Below are 14,782 nucleotides of genomic sequence, written 5' to 3'. Positions count from 1 at the left end.
TTCGAAAATCATATGTTTTGCATATATTAGGGCGTTTCTGTATTTCATTTAAAAGAATCTCCTACATGTACGCAAGTTTTCTGGATACACAAAGCCATTTCGCGTGGATTTTTTCGATTCTGAAAATGTGCATAATTCTAGAACCCCTTGTGTTAAGAGCTTTTTGGATATTCTACGAGGGCAGTCCGAGAAGTCCCTGGGTCTCAGAAGGAAAACAAAAAATATTTCGAACTTTACGTTTTAATTTCCCAACATAGTGTCCTTGTAGGTCGATACACTTTTCTCAGCGATGTTGGATAGCCTCTATACCCATCTTGTAGTAGGTTCCGTCCAGGTCGCCGAAATAGGCGTCAACTGCAAGCTCGACCTCAGTGAACTCAGTATTGTTGGAAAATCTTTGACCACCCAGCCATTTTTTCATGTTTGGAAACAGGAAATAGTTCGATGGGGCCAAATCTGGAGAGTAGAGAGCGTGGGAAAGCAGTTCGAGCTTCAATTCCTTGATTTTGGCCATCGCAACAAGGGAAGTGTTTTTGCTCCGGTGTGATCAAACGCGGCACCTAGCTTGCACAAAGCTTTTTCATGTTCAAATTTTCTGTCAATCTGCGATGTACGGCACTTTTTGAAAGGCCTGTCAGCAAGCTCATGCATTTTCAATCGACGATCACTCAATATCATTTTTTCGATTTTCGTCACATTTTCCGGTGAGGACACCTCTTTAGGGCGACCAGTGGGTTGACAATCATTCAAGCTCATTCGACCACGCTTGCAGTCTGCTACCCAAAATTTTACAGTGGAAATCTAAGGAGCAGACTTCCCTAAAGTAGAATCCAGGTCAGCTTTGGGTGTCTTAAGACATTTCAAAAACAGGTACTGGAACACGTAATGATGGCTCAATTTTTCAATGTTCAATTTTTTTCTGAGCATCCATTTTTACCAGCTGCCAAAAAAGAACTAAGCAGCGCATTACCGCCAAACCTGAAACTTAATCTTTGTTGGTACATTGGAAAAAAATTACTGGTCCCAACCTACAAGCGCCATCTATACCTAATGTCAGGGACTTCTGGCACTTCCCTCGTGCAGCTATTATTGAACTCTTATAGATCCAGGCTTTAAAGGGACTTTACAGGCATTTTAATAGGGTCCCATTCTCTACCTCCACCTCTACGCGATGACCCCTGGACTCCAGTCGAAATTTTCGGCTAGAGACTGACAGAATAGGAGACCTTGTCTTGGCGATATGAACTATATTTCTCAAAACGGCGGACGTGGACTTGTGACGATGGATAGGTCATCAGAAAAGAGTGATGTGCGGAAGAGCGATGATATTACTTGCACACGAGAAGCCCCAAAGCCATTCAAATATGATTACTAACTTGGCGCCAGGTGGCAACTAACCCTAAAAGTTAAAGCCAAAAATTTTTATCCTCGTACTGTAGCCCTTCCTGACTACAGACACTTACACTCAACAGGTGATGTCCTTCTTTTTGGGAATCTCAGGCTCAGCATCCGCACTTTAAGCCTTCCAATGACACATTGACTCCACCACACATGGCGCCAGGGTATCACTCACTCTGAAGCAGGTCAGGGAGCCAACCTTGAGATTGCAATAGGCAGGGTTGCCTACGTTTTGTGGCGGAAAATCTTCTACAGTTCCCACCGATCAGACATGGTAGATCGGATCAGTAAAGACCAATCCTTAAGTTCTAGGAGTAAATAAAAGCTTACAAATAGGAGAGAGTAGTCACCTGCATCTACGGTACCTCAAAATCTTCGTAAAAGAAAACCTAGGGTCCTAAATAGGCTCAGGCTGATCCCCAAGAATTCCTATGCCCTTGACACACTTACGACTTAAGCCGAGAGGCGGCTTAGTGGAAAATTATAGACATGTGGTTTAACCATTATTTCGAATGTAATTACGCTGAGTCGTCTCTCGGCTAATCCTCAAGTCTGTCAAGGCTATTAGACTGTAAAATTTGGCTTTTTTATCTAACCCATTCCTTACCATGGTATTATACATCATACGCAAATTGAGTAATTTTAGATGATTTATTCCAGGGAAATTAATATTCGAATTTGTGTCAAGACTGGATTCCCAAGAAGCAAAATAGCTGCCTTATAGAACCAAGTATTAAACAAGTCTTTTAGTGCACTTTTAAAAGACTTAAAGTGAGAATTTTCTTTTGAAATTCCTACAGAAGCTTTTAAGATCCTTAAGAGTGCGCCACTGTACTTATAGTAATCTCAGTGATGGAACCAAGAGCATTATAAGCAAATAAAAAGATTTTTGGTTCTATAGTTTCTTACTTAAGGAATCCTACAAGACTATATTAAGAAAAAATTGCTTCTTGGGTTATCAGTTACTTTTGTCCTTCAATTACTTGAAAAGATAGCCCGACAGAGATGGGAATACATGTTGTTGTTCTTTTCTCGCTTCGCGTGAAGTCATGCAAAAATTTTGCTCAAAATGGCGGACGGAAAATTCGACATCGCGTCGAATTTGTTAAAATTTGCCTTCATCCTCTTTCCTGATTTGAATTCTGACTACCAATTTGCTTTCTTGGATAGTTACCCTTTCTAAATCAAAAGAATTTGTAATGAATTAATGTATAGAATTGAAATTCAGTGTCCGTTTAGACACGTGTTTGAGGGAGGCTCCCCGCGCCCCCATAATGGATAATATTTTTTCTTTTCAAAAAATTCACCTAATTATCTGTAAGAAACTAATCCCAAAATATGAACATTCTATCTCAAGTATTTCTGGTACAGTGATTGAATGGGTTAAAGAAAATTTACGCAAAGGACCTCTAGTAGATGATCCTAAACCCTCAGTGTATGACAGTTTGGAATAAATCGTTACTGCATGAGTTTATTGAGGCCCTTATGCCCCTGTAATAGTAAATGGGTGATAAGTTTATCAGTTTAATTATCTTATTCACAATAAATCAAGTAAAGTTCATCTGGGAATATATTCTATGTGGTGTACAGTTTTCCTTAGGATATATCTTTGCCTTGGCATGTGCGTGAATCCCTTCACTTGTGACCCCACCGAAAAATCTCTCGTTTGGCACCCAAAATATCCATCGAGATCGTGCCCATCCATGTGGACGACGGTGTGGGCAATTCAGCGATGCCGAAAGTGCGTCTGGTGGGCAAGACAAATGTGATTGTGGTATAAAAAGATGATGAGAGCTGGAGATGGTACCATAAGACCATTTTCAGTGACCAGGAGAACTTGCTCCGGACAGTGAAGAATCTCCGTGAAATCTTGTCGCGAGTTCAGTGAAAAAAGAGATCTCTTAAGGATTTAAGAGCTCCTGTAAATTCTGTGAACAAATTTAAAAAAATAGAGATATCAAAAAAAAATTATGAATAAATTCTGTGTGGTAAGTTTTTTTTTTTGGGAATAAGCCCGCCATAAATAGTATTTTAGATGGGCTATGTGTGCGTGTTTAATGTGGATTACTTCATTTGCATTTGGATTACAATATTTGACCAAAAACATGAGAGGGTGTTTATTTGTCCCAGGAAGAAAATGAATTTTCACGCGCTACTCAAAATGCAAATAATCATAATTCATATCGGCTGCACTGGGTCAAATAAATCAGTTTCAACGTTTCAACTCGTGCAACAACCTCAAAATTCCGACAACTATTTCAACAAATAATTGATTTATGAACCTGGAATATGTTAACGCGCAGTGTAATTTCCATTTCATCTATGCTGGCATAACTATCTCCCGGCATCGCACCTCAAATTTCACGGATACCCATGCCATATGTCCGTTTTGCTGAGGGTGTTACGGAAAAACGTGGCGTTACTAATGTTTCACTTAATTTTCATTTTGATACTTTGAGTAAATCTGTGAAATTTCTTTTCTAAAAATAGCCTATTGTTGTATTTTTTTAAAGCACTAGGCAAGTCTAATTAAATAATTACATAAAATATTTAGGCCCCATCGTGTTCATTTACCGTATTAAGCTTTGAATGCTTTGAAAGCTGTTAATCTATACCCATTAAAAGAACTCATTCAAATTAAATCATAAATAGCGTTTTGATAATTTCGAACTAGGGTGAAAGGAACACCTATTGATACTTTAAGAATTTGTGTCAGGACCAGGACCATATTGATACCCTACTCTGTACCATTTGGAATACAAAATTTGAACACTTATCCTTAAAAACGTAGACTAATGAAAAAACATCAGATTTCTTAAATTTTATCAGATACAATAAATAAATTTCAACATTTTGACAAAACTGTCAATAAGGGTTCCCTGTCGAAGAGGTGTTCCTTTGACCCTAATCATAATATTTTAATTTTTTTATTCCTTGACAGTAATTTTTTAAGAACTATCTACATTTATTTAAATATTTTTAGTGCGATAAAATGTTTTAGTCTCATCGCGTTATCTGATTGGCTAGAGCTTAAAAGCTTTCAAAGTTTTCAATCTTAAGACCTCTACACATTAGAAGCACTTTTCGTCAAAAATTGTTTTTTTTTTAAGAAATTGCCTGCAATTCTGTAGGTAGAAACGTCAAAATTGTGTCAAAAAAGCAATTTATGACGAAAACTGCTCCTAGGCTCTAAACATTGGCAGAAATTTTCGTCAAAAATTGCATTTGTAACAGAATTTTTACATTTCTACCTACAGAACTGCAAACAATTTCTTTCAAAAAAGAAAGGAAGAAATTTTTTGAAAGAAATTGCCTGCAGTTCTGTAAATAGAAACGTCAAAATTCTGTCAAAAAGCAATTTTTTGACGAAAACTGCTTCTAGGCTTCTACACATTGACAGAAATTTTCGTCAAAAATTAACAGAATTTTGACGTTTTCAAAAAGCAATTTTTGACAAAAACTGCTCCCAATGTGTAGAGGCCTTAATCTTGCAAAGCGAAGGAATAAAATATTTTATTGCAATAAATATTAGTTTACTTGTAAATAATGCTTAATTGACAAAGCTTTGAATTCTAGAAGTATTTAAAGGGGAGACTGGGGCAGTTCGTTCAACGAATTTATTACGATTTTTTTATTGTTCTACCTTAGTCAAAAAATTCAGTAAAAATCATTAGACATCAACTGTCCTTTATTTAATCTAAATCAAGAAATGAATCTACTTAAAAATTACTCAGCTGAGCTGTAGGGGCAAGTGGGGTACCTTGAATTGAGACACCTTTGAATTGGGACAACTTCAAAATACGACTTTTTGTCCTATTTTCAAATGGAACAGAGCCTTATCATAATATTTTTCAGCTTCTTAATTGACTAATGGAGCTTTATTATATCATGGTAAGGTCCAAGGGGTTATTCATAAGCAAAATAGAGTGGCTCAAGTTCTCGGTTTCCTGAAAAAAATGTATGGGTTCCCTGGGCTCCCCGCGAGTTCCCTGAAATTTATGAGTTTTCTGGGTTCCATAAGAAAATACCCCCGGATTCCCTGAAAAAAAAACATGAGTTCCCGGGTTCCCCGTGGGTTCCCTGATCAGATTGGCTCGAGTTCCCCGAAATGAGTTACCCCTTGGTATCGTCCACTTCTATTAATTCTATAACCCTTTCTGGGCGAATGGTACACCAGTGTCCCAAAAAAAACTTTTTTTGTCAATTTGGAGGATAAAAAGACTTTATATAATAATTTTTTTGGGACACCGGTGTCCCACTTATCCTTAAAGGGTTAAGAACGAGTGGAACACCGGTCTCCCAAAAACAAAAACATTTTTCTGACTAAAGAACGTTATTTTGTCCAAAACAATCCAAACAAGTAATTTCTAGTTTTGTAACACCGGTGTCCCATTCGTCCTTGAAGAGTTAAGAATAAGTGGGACACCAGTGTTCCAAAAACAAAAACAATTTTATGAAAGTAGAAAATTAATTTGTGCTCTAAATAGTCCAAAAAATTAATTTTATTTTTGGGACACCGGTTCCCCATTCATCCTTAAAGGGTTAAATATGTAAGTAGAAATAAGTGGGGCACCTTTGAATTGGGGCACTTTTGAAATAGAGATTTTTTCTCCTGGAATGGAACTATACCTTTCCGTGATATAATTTAGCTGAACGAAGCAATTGTGAAGCTATATTACATTATAATAAGGATCAGTTCTATTTAAAAATAGAAAAAAAAATCCTATTTGAAAAGTGTCCCATTTTAAAGGTGTCCCAGTTAGCTCCTAAGAGCCTCTTTAAAAGGTACATCAATTTCCTCTAAACTATTTTTCATTAGATTTTTCCTAAATGATCTCATAAAATTATTAAAATATTCACCGATTTCTATAATATAAATATTTTTTCTGAATTTAAAACTGCGCGGAACTACTTCACACTCCCTTTAGACTGTTTCCCTTCTTCAAAAAAAAAATTGAAAAGCTACTTAATATATTTTTAATTGATTACACGGTTTACGGAAAAATTAAAAAAAAAAACAATTTTCATTTGAAAAAATAGACAGTAGAAAATTAGGCAAGTCAGCTGATGAATAAGAAATAGATCAAAAATATCCAAAAGAATCATTAAACAAAACAAAATATAGTAGGAAAAAGTGGGACAGTTTCACTTAAGTCATCTTATTTTTAAAATTCTTTTAAAAAATCAATGTTAATTGTTTTAAAGATATATTTTTTTTTGGTTCTTTTAAGTACAGGCTATTTTAAAATCGTTGATTTTAGGTATTCATTGACTATCTTTAAAATTCTTTTTGTAAATTCGTAAAGGAGCAAAACTGCCTCATATTCCCCTATGTAACATTCTGATCAATAGTAAACTTTTTAGAGTGTATTTTCCATAGCAAACTCTAGTCATTTAAACTAATTTTCAATCAAGTTCAATAAGAAAATGGAGATAATAGGGGGAAGTCGACCTTATTAAACCTTATCAAGATACAATTTATCTGCACAAACGGATTGAGAAATTAAATTACATTATGATATGGATCAATTCTATTTAAAATTAGGAGAAAAAACCCAATTTCAGAGGTGCCCCACATTCAAAGGTACCCCACTTCCCACTTGCAACTTCCAAAAATATTTCTCGCAGTGTTTTGAATAGCGCGGAAGAACTACATTACTTACGCTTTGCAATCTCTTCTCGTTCTTCCACCTCTTGAGCCATTGCCTGATCATTCTCTGACCTTTTTGGATGAAAGTGAAGACTCTGCGAAAGTCTCACTCTCGAATTTCTCGATCATCCCAATTCGAGGTCATCCGATGAAATGGCTGGGTATATCTTGCTGTGCCTGATCAATAAAACACATTCAAGTGGCCAAACGTGAGATGCTCAAGCCACGCTCAAACCAGTTCACAAAGTCATTATGGTAATTGGCGTTTTAGGAAGCGCGCGCGCACGAGATGAAGAAAAAAAATACGACAACTTTCGCACATCAACCATTGAGCATCCAACAATAAATTTTCGGCGGAAGTTATGCTGAGAGTTATATGAGAAATTTCTCTTGATGCAGATTGGTGTGTTGGCGTTGGCTGCTGCCGTTCTGGCTGAGCCCCCATCCTTCCGTCGTCCATCTACGTCCTACGGAGTCCCATCTTCTAGCTACGGAGCACCCTCAGCCCTGTCCTTCGGTGGTGGATTTGGACACAGTAGCGGAGGATTCGGACACAGTAGCGGAGGATTTGGACACAGTAGCGGAGGATTTGGACACAGCAGCGGAGGTTTGGGTTACAGCAGTGGAGGATTTGGCCATAGCAGCGGAGGATTTGGCCATAGCAGCGGAGGATTCGGACACAGCAGCGGAGGATTTGGACACGGTGGATACAGCCATGGAGGAGGTCTTTCATCCGGATTTGGAGGTGGCTACAGGGCTGTGAGCCATGGTTACCAGAGCAATGAGGGTCAGTATGTGGATCCTCAGCTCCTGCACAAAGTCAAGCAGATCCTCCTGGATCAGGAAAACCTCGCTGAAGCTCATCACGGTGGTGGCCATGGAGGAGCTCTCTTCACCCCATCTTCCTCCTATGGTGTCCCATCAAGCTCATACGGACCACCATCCCCAGTCTACGGTGCCCCCCACTACCGCTCTCGTGTTGTTGACATCGATCTCGGTCATGTGCGCCAGGGTGTCCAGGTAGCCCAATACCACCAAGAATCCCTGTCTCACGATTCCGGTCACGGCTATGCCTCTGGTCACGGTGGCTACTCTGCCCCCTCATCGACCTACGGAGCCCCAGCTTCCTACGTAGCCCCACCATCATCAGCTTACGGAGTGCCACATCACTAAGCCTTAGTCAAAATCAAAACCAAGATCTCTAACTCTAAACTTTTCCTCAAACTCTTCACCCTCTATCTCTCTTTCGCCTTCTGACTTTTCCGACTTTCCCTCCCTGTGGCGAGAAAAAGACGAAGAATTTTCCCTCAAGACTTGATTGTACATAATCCAATGTATTTTTTTTTGTAAATATGCAATAAAAAACAAATCTTAATGATAAGTTCAACATCAACTATTGGCGTTTGTAAATATAAAAGGTTTCTGAGTGGTTGGGCATTTGAAGTCCTGGAACAGAGGGGTAAATCCTGATGATTTCTGCCCTACGGGTTCCATCATATTGTTCCACAGTCCATTTGCACTTACAGCATGACCTTTTTGACTCAAATGGACACAATCAATGGACATTAGGTTCATATCGGATTGTTTGGATCCTCGGTAGAACACAGAAGCATCCTTGAAGAATGGTTGATAGACCACAGTAAAGTCCTTGGTGTGAAGTTCTGCCAGGAAGCTCACTCTCTCCATGATTTTGACAAACTTCCTCTCCAGGGATCTAAAGAGCTTCCTGTCTCGTGAATAAGAGGGTCCAAACAGGCAAGAGCACTCAATTGGACGGGTCAGGGAGCAAGAAAAAGGAGTTTGAACGCGATCCATTGAGAAAGACAGACTGATCAAAGGGGATGGGACCAGATTTACAAGAGTCCGTGGGAGATTGTCCCTCAAATACCTCAGAGATTCTATCAGATATTTCTCCTGCATCTCATTAATCCATTGCGTGGCATTTGTCTGATAGCATACATCTGAGCAGAAGTCATTTCCGCCAATCATGTAAGTAAGGATCTTCCAGTGATGCGTCATGTTGACTCTGAAAGAAACCATTTCATTTCAATTGCAGAAATTAAATTGTTTCCGATGAAATTAATAAGATAGTATTGTGTGAAAGTGAAAGTGGTTTTGGACATAAATTCTTTTCCAATTTTGTTATATACCTGGAGTCCAGCCTCATGCGTCTGACCAGTTTTTTTGCATTGTACGGCATATCGCTCGTTGTGGCAATATTTTCAGCCACATTGAACTGAGCCTTCCGGTGTACATTGTACGAATCACTGAGAGAATACCTGGGATGAGATTGATTTCGTGGGTTAAATCAATTAAGTCACTTGTGGGATGGACTACCCACAAAAACCTCATCGTCAATCAATTGGAAAACTCACCCAAAGAGATGGGAATTGAACTCCTTGATGATGTTAGGGAGTGTCAGATGTGTGCGCCATGTCCCTTGACCCCCAATTGACCACGACACTCCCCTATTCTCCACCATCACCTCCCACAATGCTCTCGAATTGGCAGCAGTGGCTGTTGTTAGAGAATCCCCAACTGCTGCTATTATATCAATATCACCTGTCAGGAAATGGAATTGCGTCACTTCGGGAATTTACAGAGTCTCTCAAAAGGTATCCCCATCCCACCTGGACGCAGCTGATGAACACTCTCTGGCGGGCTGGGACTCCGGAAACCATCCAGAGGACATGGGAAAGCTTTCGACGGGGCAACATGACGCTGGAAAGAATCTCCGGAATCCCTCTGACCAGTTTCCCCAAGGAGGCGACTGTATACCTCCCGGAAACCTCGATAGAACATTCTAATGGGCAGTGAAGCGTCCAATGGACTGGTCACAATGGTATCTTTGTATATCTGCGTTCCTGTGATATTCCTCAGCAAATTCCCACTCGTACGACTTATAACATTCTGATGACTATTTGGAGCCAGCAATTGCCCATTAATTGAACCGACCAAAATGATAAGGACACAAACAGCATTCATCATACTGACCAAAATCACTGGACCCTGAAAAAATTCCTGGTTAAAAATTCTAATTTATCAGAGTTTTTCTTCAGAGAAAATTATTCAGAGTAATACCGGCTCAAGACTGGAAGCTTAACCCAATTTGGGAAGGTCACAAAAATCTAAATAATTTTCCCTTAATATCCAATCCTAAAGGCCTTGACAGACCTGAGGATTAGCCTAGAGACAGCTTAGCATAATTATATTAGAAATAATGGTTAAACTGCATTTCCATCATTTTCCACTTAAGTCGTCTGTGCAGTTACACAAACCTTGGGAAAATGTAGTAGAAAAAGTATAAGTATTCCACTTTAGAATGGATTGCACGGACTGTGCTTTAGTTTCCCAATTACCTTAAAGAAGATGAAATAATTGAACGATAAAAAAATTGCCCCAAAAGTCTCAGAAAGGAGTCCACTGAATTACCTGAAAAACGGTAGAAAAATACGGAAAATTAATATCTGCCTGTCCACCGAACCATCCGGTCGAATGGACGAAATTTTCCCGCGATGGGCAGATTTTCCGTCTGATGTCCAGAAAATGTGTGTCTTCTAAAAGACTCCACGTGGTCCCACGTGTTGGCGAAAAACCTTGATGAAAAAACACTTTGTTCCACCACCAATAATTTTTAATGTTCACCAAATAAATTCACTGATTTTTACAATCCTTTCCACTTATTTTCTTTAACTTAATAAATAATTTACAATAATTTTCTCACATAAATTGATTTTGGAATTCACTCGAATGCTCTTGTGCCAATGGATTATTTGAGACTGAATAGAAGGAAAAAATGGTAATTTTTGGGAACTCGATTGCGCATCAGGATTAGCGGGATCTTTGGGAGGAGTAAAAAACCCGCATTAGCCAGTGCTCCACTTGCATGAAATGAGCGCCACTGGCTTACAGTCCATTCTCATCGATTCACGCGCCAATCTTTGCAATTGCGCTAAAAAATTAAGATTGCGCCGTAACATCGTCTCTCGGCTTAAGCCGTAAGTGTGTCTAGGGCATAAACGTCTATTTCCTCAAAAACCTTGCCTCACAAGAAATTTTAAGAGTTAAGCCATAAGGCTAAGACCGGCTTCAGACTATAAGTTTAGCCTAGTTCCCGAAGGTTTCAAAAATCTAAATAATAAAGAAATTTCAATGATTTTTCAAAATCTAATGGATAATTTTCCCTTAACCCTTTAAGGACGATTGGAACACCGGTGTCCCATAAATAAAATAATTTTTCCTGACTACCTAAAGTTATTTTTCTCTTATTTCTGTACATAATTGTAAAGTAGAATGTTGATGGAATCTAGAATATTTTTTGCAAGTCTCTAGCTATTTGCTATGTAGTAAATATTTAAGCTCAAAAATGACGAATTTTTAAATTACCAAATTCATAATTGATTTTATTTATTTTTTATACTTCCATTTTTTTTAAGCAAAACCCTTTTGGGAATAAAAACTACAATACTCATACGTAATATTTTTCATTAAAGCGAAAATTTTTATTCATTGGTATTGTCAGAAAAATTACTTAAATTTTTGGGCTATTTTTGTCCCTATCGTTCATAGAAGCACAATAGAATATTGAGAATAGTTCAATAGAAGCACACCGAATCAGACTCTGTTGGACTTTCCAAGGTTAGATGTAAGACTTATCATTGATTATGTTTCTCAGTTTAATTTTTATTGTTGATTTTCAGTCCGTAAAAAGTGTCTCGTCGTTAAAGGGTTAATACCCAATTCTAAACAACAATTTCTTAAAAAATCGTGCTTGATAAAGAATTAGAGGAGTTAAGCCAGATGGCTAAGCCATAGGTCTGAAGCCCGTATAATACGAGCTTCATACCTAATGTTTAGTCATATGTCTTATATTCGCTAATTTCTCTAATTTCCGGAAATATTTTTGGAAAGTATTTCACTTAGGCTTGAATATGAAGGACAAATGATCTATTTCCGTTTCTAAAAACCACTGCAATTTGTTGTAATTCAGGTTTTCAATTCAAAGGTCTTCGGGAACTAAACTAAACCTCCAGTGTAAAACTCGTATAAGCCTTAGGTCTAAAGACCGTATAACACTACACAATGTACGAAAAGACTTAGTAGGGGAAAGTACTCTCCCTTCGAGCGTTCATGTCTTCGAATAATGTGAATTTCTTTTGTTTTTCATAAGAGATATTCACTAAATTATCACGGAATTGTCAACAATTGATGATAAGCCAACTAATATTTAATAGAAATGTGTAAGTCTTTTAGGAAAACTAAAAGAAAATTCACATTATTCGAAGGCATGAACGTTCGAAGGGGGAGTACTTTCCCCTATAGGATGTGTTAGATAGTATAGCCTAATTCAAAATCTACTCCAAATAAGAATTCTTTTATTAAAACTTAAAAATAAAAAAATAGCACTGTGTTTATTAAGGGATTACGTATGGATAAACAGACCAAAAACGGCGTATTTTCCTGATATTTTTTAACATAATAAAAAAAATATTTAATTCAATCTCTTAGTCATATAATAAAAATTCATTATTTTAACTATATTTTCTAGAAATTTCGTTTAAAAATTTTAAGAATTCAGGCACTGGAACTTGCGAAGACCTTTTCTTTTAAAAAACTATCTTTTCGATGGACAAAATTACTCTAGTAAACTAAATATTCCCTGTTAGTTCATGAGTCAAACTAGGACTTAAACAAAATATTTTGGAAAAAAAATTAAATTTGATTTTTTAGAGAATTTCATACAAAAAAATAGATTTATTTAAATCTAGATTAAAACGTTCAAATATTTCAAAGACATTTGTGTTGCTCAGACAGTGAGAGAAATCCGAAAAAGTTAAAATAACATTCCGGAAATGTTAACTTTACCCTGCATATTAATTCGAAATCGGTGTAAATATTACCCTTTTTAGGTGTATTGGGGGTTAAAGTTGCCCTTTTTCATGTTAATTTTACCCTTAAAACGGTGTAAAATTAACATTAAAAAATGTTGATATATTTTTACACCTAAAAAGTGTTAAAGTTATGAGGAAAAAAAGTTAATCGCACCCCCGTTTTTTCTCAGATGGAGGAAACACAATCTATTATGTGTATATGCTATGCATTAATAATAATGGCTCATTTAAAACTTTTTAAATCATTAATAAACGTTTTTTTTTATTCAAGTTTTTTTATTACTGTGTAATTTTTAGAAATACTTTTTGATCAGCTTTAAATTAAGTATTATTTGATTTATAAAATATTCTTGTACAGAGAGAGTCAATTGAACTGCAACTTTTGAAAGTGCTGTATTTTTACTGCTAGAACTGAAAGAGACAAATCGTTTTTTTTTAACTTGACACCGTTCTGGAGCTTAAACGGTAAGAGATATTGAATTCCAATCTTCGATGACCCCCAATAAAAAGAAATATCTCTAGTTACCAACTCTATCCCCACCAAAATCATGTTTTATCAGTTTTTCTCAAAATTGATCCAAGTTTTTTCAATGATTTTCGGATTTGTGTTTGAGGTAGTCTTATGTATGACCGGAAAATTCGCCAATTAACAGGGGCAAACAGTCACAAAACGGATATTTTATTTTTTTACAAGCTACCCGAGCACCTCCAAAATTTCTAATTAGAACAGTTTTATAGGAAGTTTACCGCTCTACAAATCTGTGAAAGTCATTTTTTTTCTATTTTGCAAGGAAATATATTTATCGAGCCGTTTTTTAAAAGGTAATTTTGTGATCATTCTCAAAAATGCTGGGATATATAGTATCAGGCATAAGATACTATCACATTTTCATTCGCTTTATTACGGGATTCCGTAAATTTAAGTAAAATACCTAGATTACATATTTTCATAGGAAATTTATTCTTCTACACCTTTGTAAAACATCGTTTTCTCTATCTGAGAAAAGCGCATTTCAAATTATTTTACAAAAAGCACACAAAAGACTGCAAATCGTTTGACCAATGCAAACAACAAGCTACGACACATAGCATTGACGTTTCTTTTCATCGTGGGATATCAGAAATTGTTTCGGTTTTTGTTACTTTTTGCTCCATAGCTGTATAGAATTTCCATTGATTGGAGATCTCTTATTTTTAAGAGACAAAAGACGGTTGGATTTTGAACATGCATGGAGGGAGAGAGAAAGAGGAAAAAGTGGTGAATGAGATCAGCTGGAAAGAAAGTAGGGGAATAATGGGAACGAGTATGGGAGTTACGTAAGAGACTTGATTTTTGCAAAGAGACGTGAGGAGAAAAGTGTATAAGTTTATTTTGTGAATTATAAATTAAATATTAGTTCAAACTACAGAAAAATTTACGTGACGTAGAGTTAAACGTGTTCAGTGAAATCTAAGAGGAGAATATTTGTAAATAAAATAATTGGTGAAGGTGAAAAGTGTGTTTCACTGCCTCAGTGGATTTGGAAAAGGGCATTTGGCGGTCATCGAGGAAACGTCTTCTGGAAAATCCAGCCGCCTACGTTCCGGATCACTGTTGAAGATATTTAATAAAGGAATATATATTTCCAGGTACGTGAATATCACAAACGGTAGAAGGAAGCCCAAGAAACACACAGTCCCTGACAGATTTATAACACCACAATATATTTATAGGTAAACTGGGCAGGAAGAAGAGGGTATTAGATATCACAGAATCCTATCACAGAGAAATTATTGTTTACCACAGGTAATTCTCCACAATAGCTTTTGTTACTTTTTACCCCAAGTGGTCGTTTTTAATAAA

General features: G+C 37.0%; 2 protein-coding genes across 6 annotated transcripts in view; one reads left to right on the top strand and one right to left on the bottom strand.

Annotated features, from left to right (window-relative positions):
• The first annotated feature begins 3,173 nt into the window (after positions 1 to 3,173).
• LOC129802316 (uncharacterized) lies at positions 3,174 to 8,441 on the top strand. Of its 2 annotated transcripts, XM_055848039.1 has the most exons (2): positions 3,174 to 3,386; positions 7,448 to 8,441. In XM_055848039.1, the coding sequence occupies exons 1-2, from the start codon at positions 3,369 to 3,371 to the stop codon at positions 8,219 to 8,221; spliced, it is 792 nt and encodes a 263-aa protein (XP_055704014.1). In that variant the 5' UTR covers positions 3,174 to 3,368; the 3' UTR covers positions 8,222 to 8,441. The 2 variants fall into 2 exon arrangements, with proteins under 2 accessions (XP_055704014.1, XP_055704015.1); XM_055848040.1 differs by lacking the exon at positions 3,174 to 3,386 and having other exon boundaries at positions 7,442 to 8,441.
• Positions 8,358 to 14,782, bottom strand: part of LOC129802306 (phospholipase B1, membrane-associated-like) — a 62,020-nt gene continuing 55,595 nt past the window's right edge. For 3 of the 4 annotated variants that reach the window (XM_055848020.1, XM_055848021.1, XM_055848022.1), the window contains exons 3-6: positions 9,679 to 10,057; positions 9,424 to 9,610; positions 9,199 to 9,327; positions 8,358 to 9,074 (exon numbers count right to left, since the gene is read on the bottom strand). In XM_055848020.1, the coding sequence (XP_055703995.1) occupies positions 8,438 to 9,074; positions 9,199 to 9,327; positions 9,424 to 9,610; positions 9,679 to 10,036 (1,311 nt within the window). In that variant the 5' untranslated portion in view covers positions 10,037 to 10,057 and the 3' untranslated portion in view covers positions 8,358 to 8,437. The remainder of the gene's footprint in view (positions 9,075 to 9,198; positions 9,328 to 9,423; positions 9,611 to 9,678; positions 10,058 to 14,782) is intronic. The other variant, XM_055848023.1, reaches the window with a different exon arrangement.

This window comes from Phlebotomus papatasi, chromosome 2, assembly GCF_024763615.1.
Source record: "Phlebotomus papatasi isolate M1 chromosome 2, Ppap_2.1, whole genome shotgun sequence".
NCBI classification, from domain to species: Eukaryota; Metazoa; Arthropoda; class Insecta; order Diptera; family Psychodidae; genus Phlebotomus; species Phlebotomus papatasi.
This window is presented reverse-complemented; position numbering and strand designations above follow the sequence as displayed.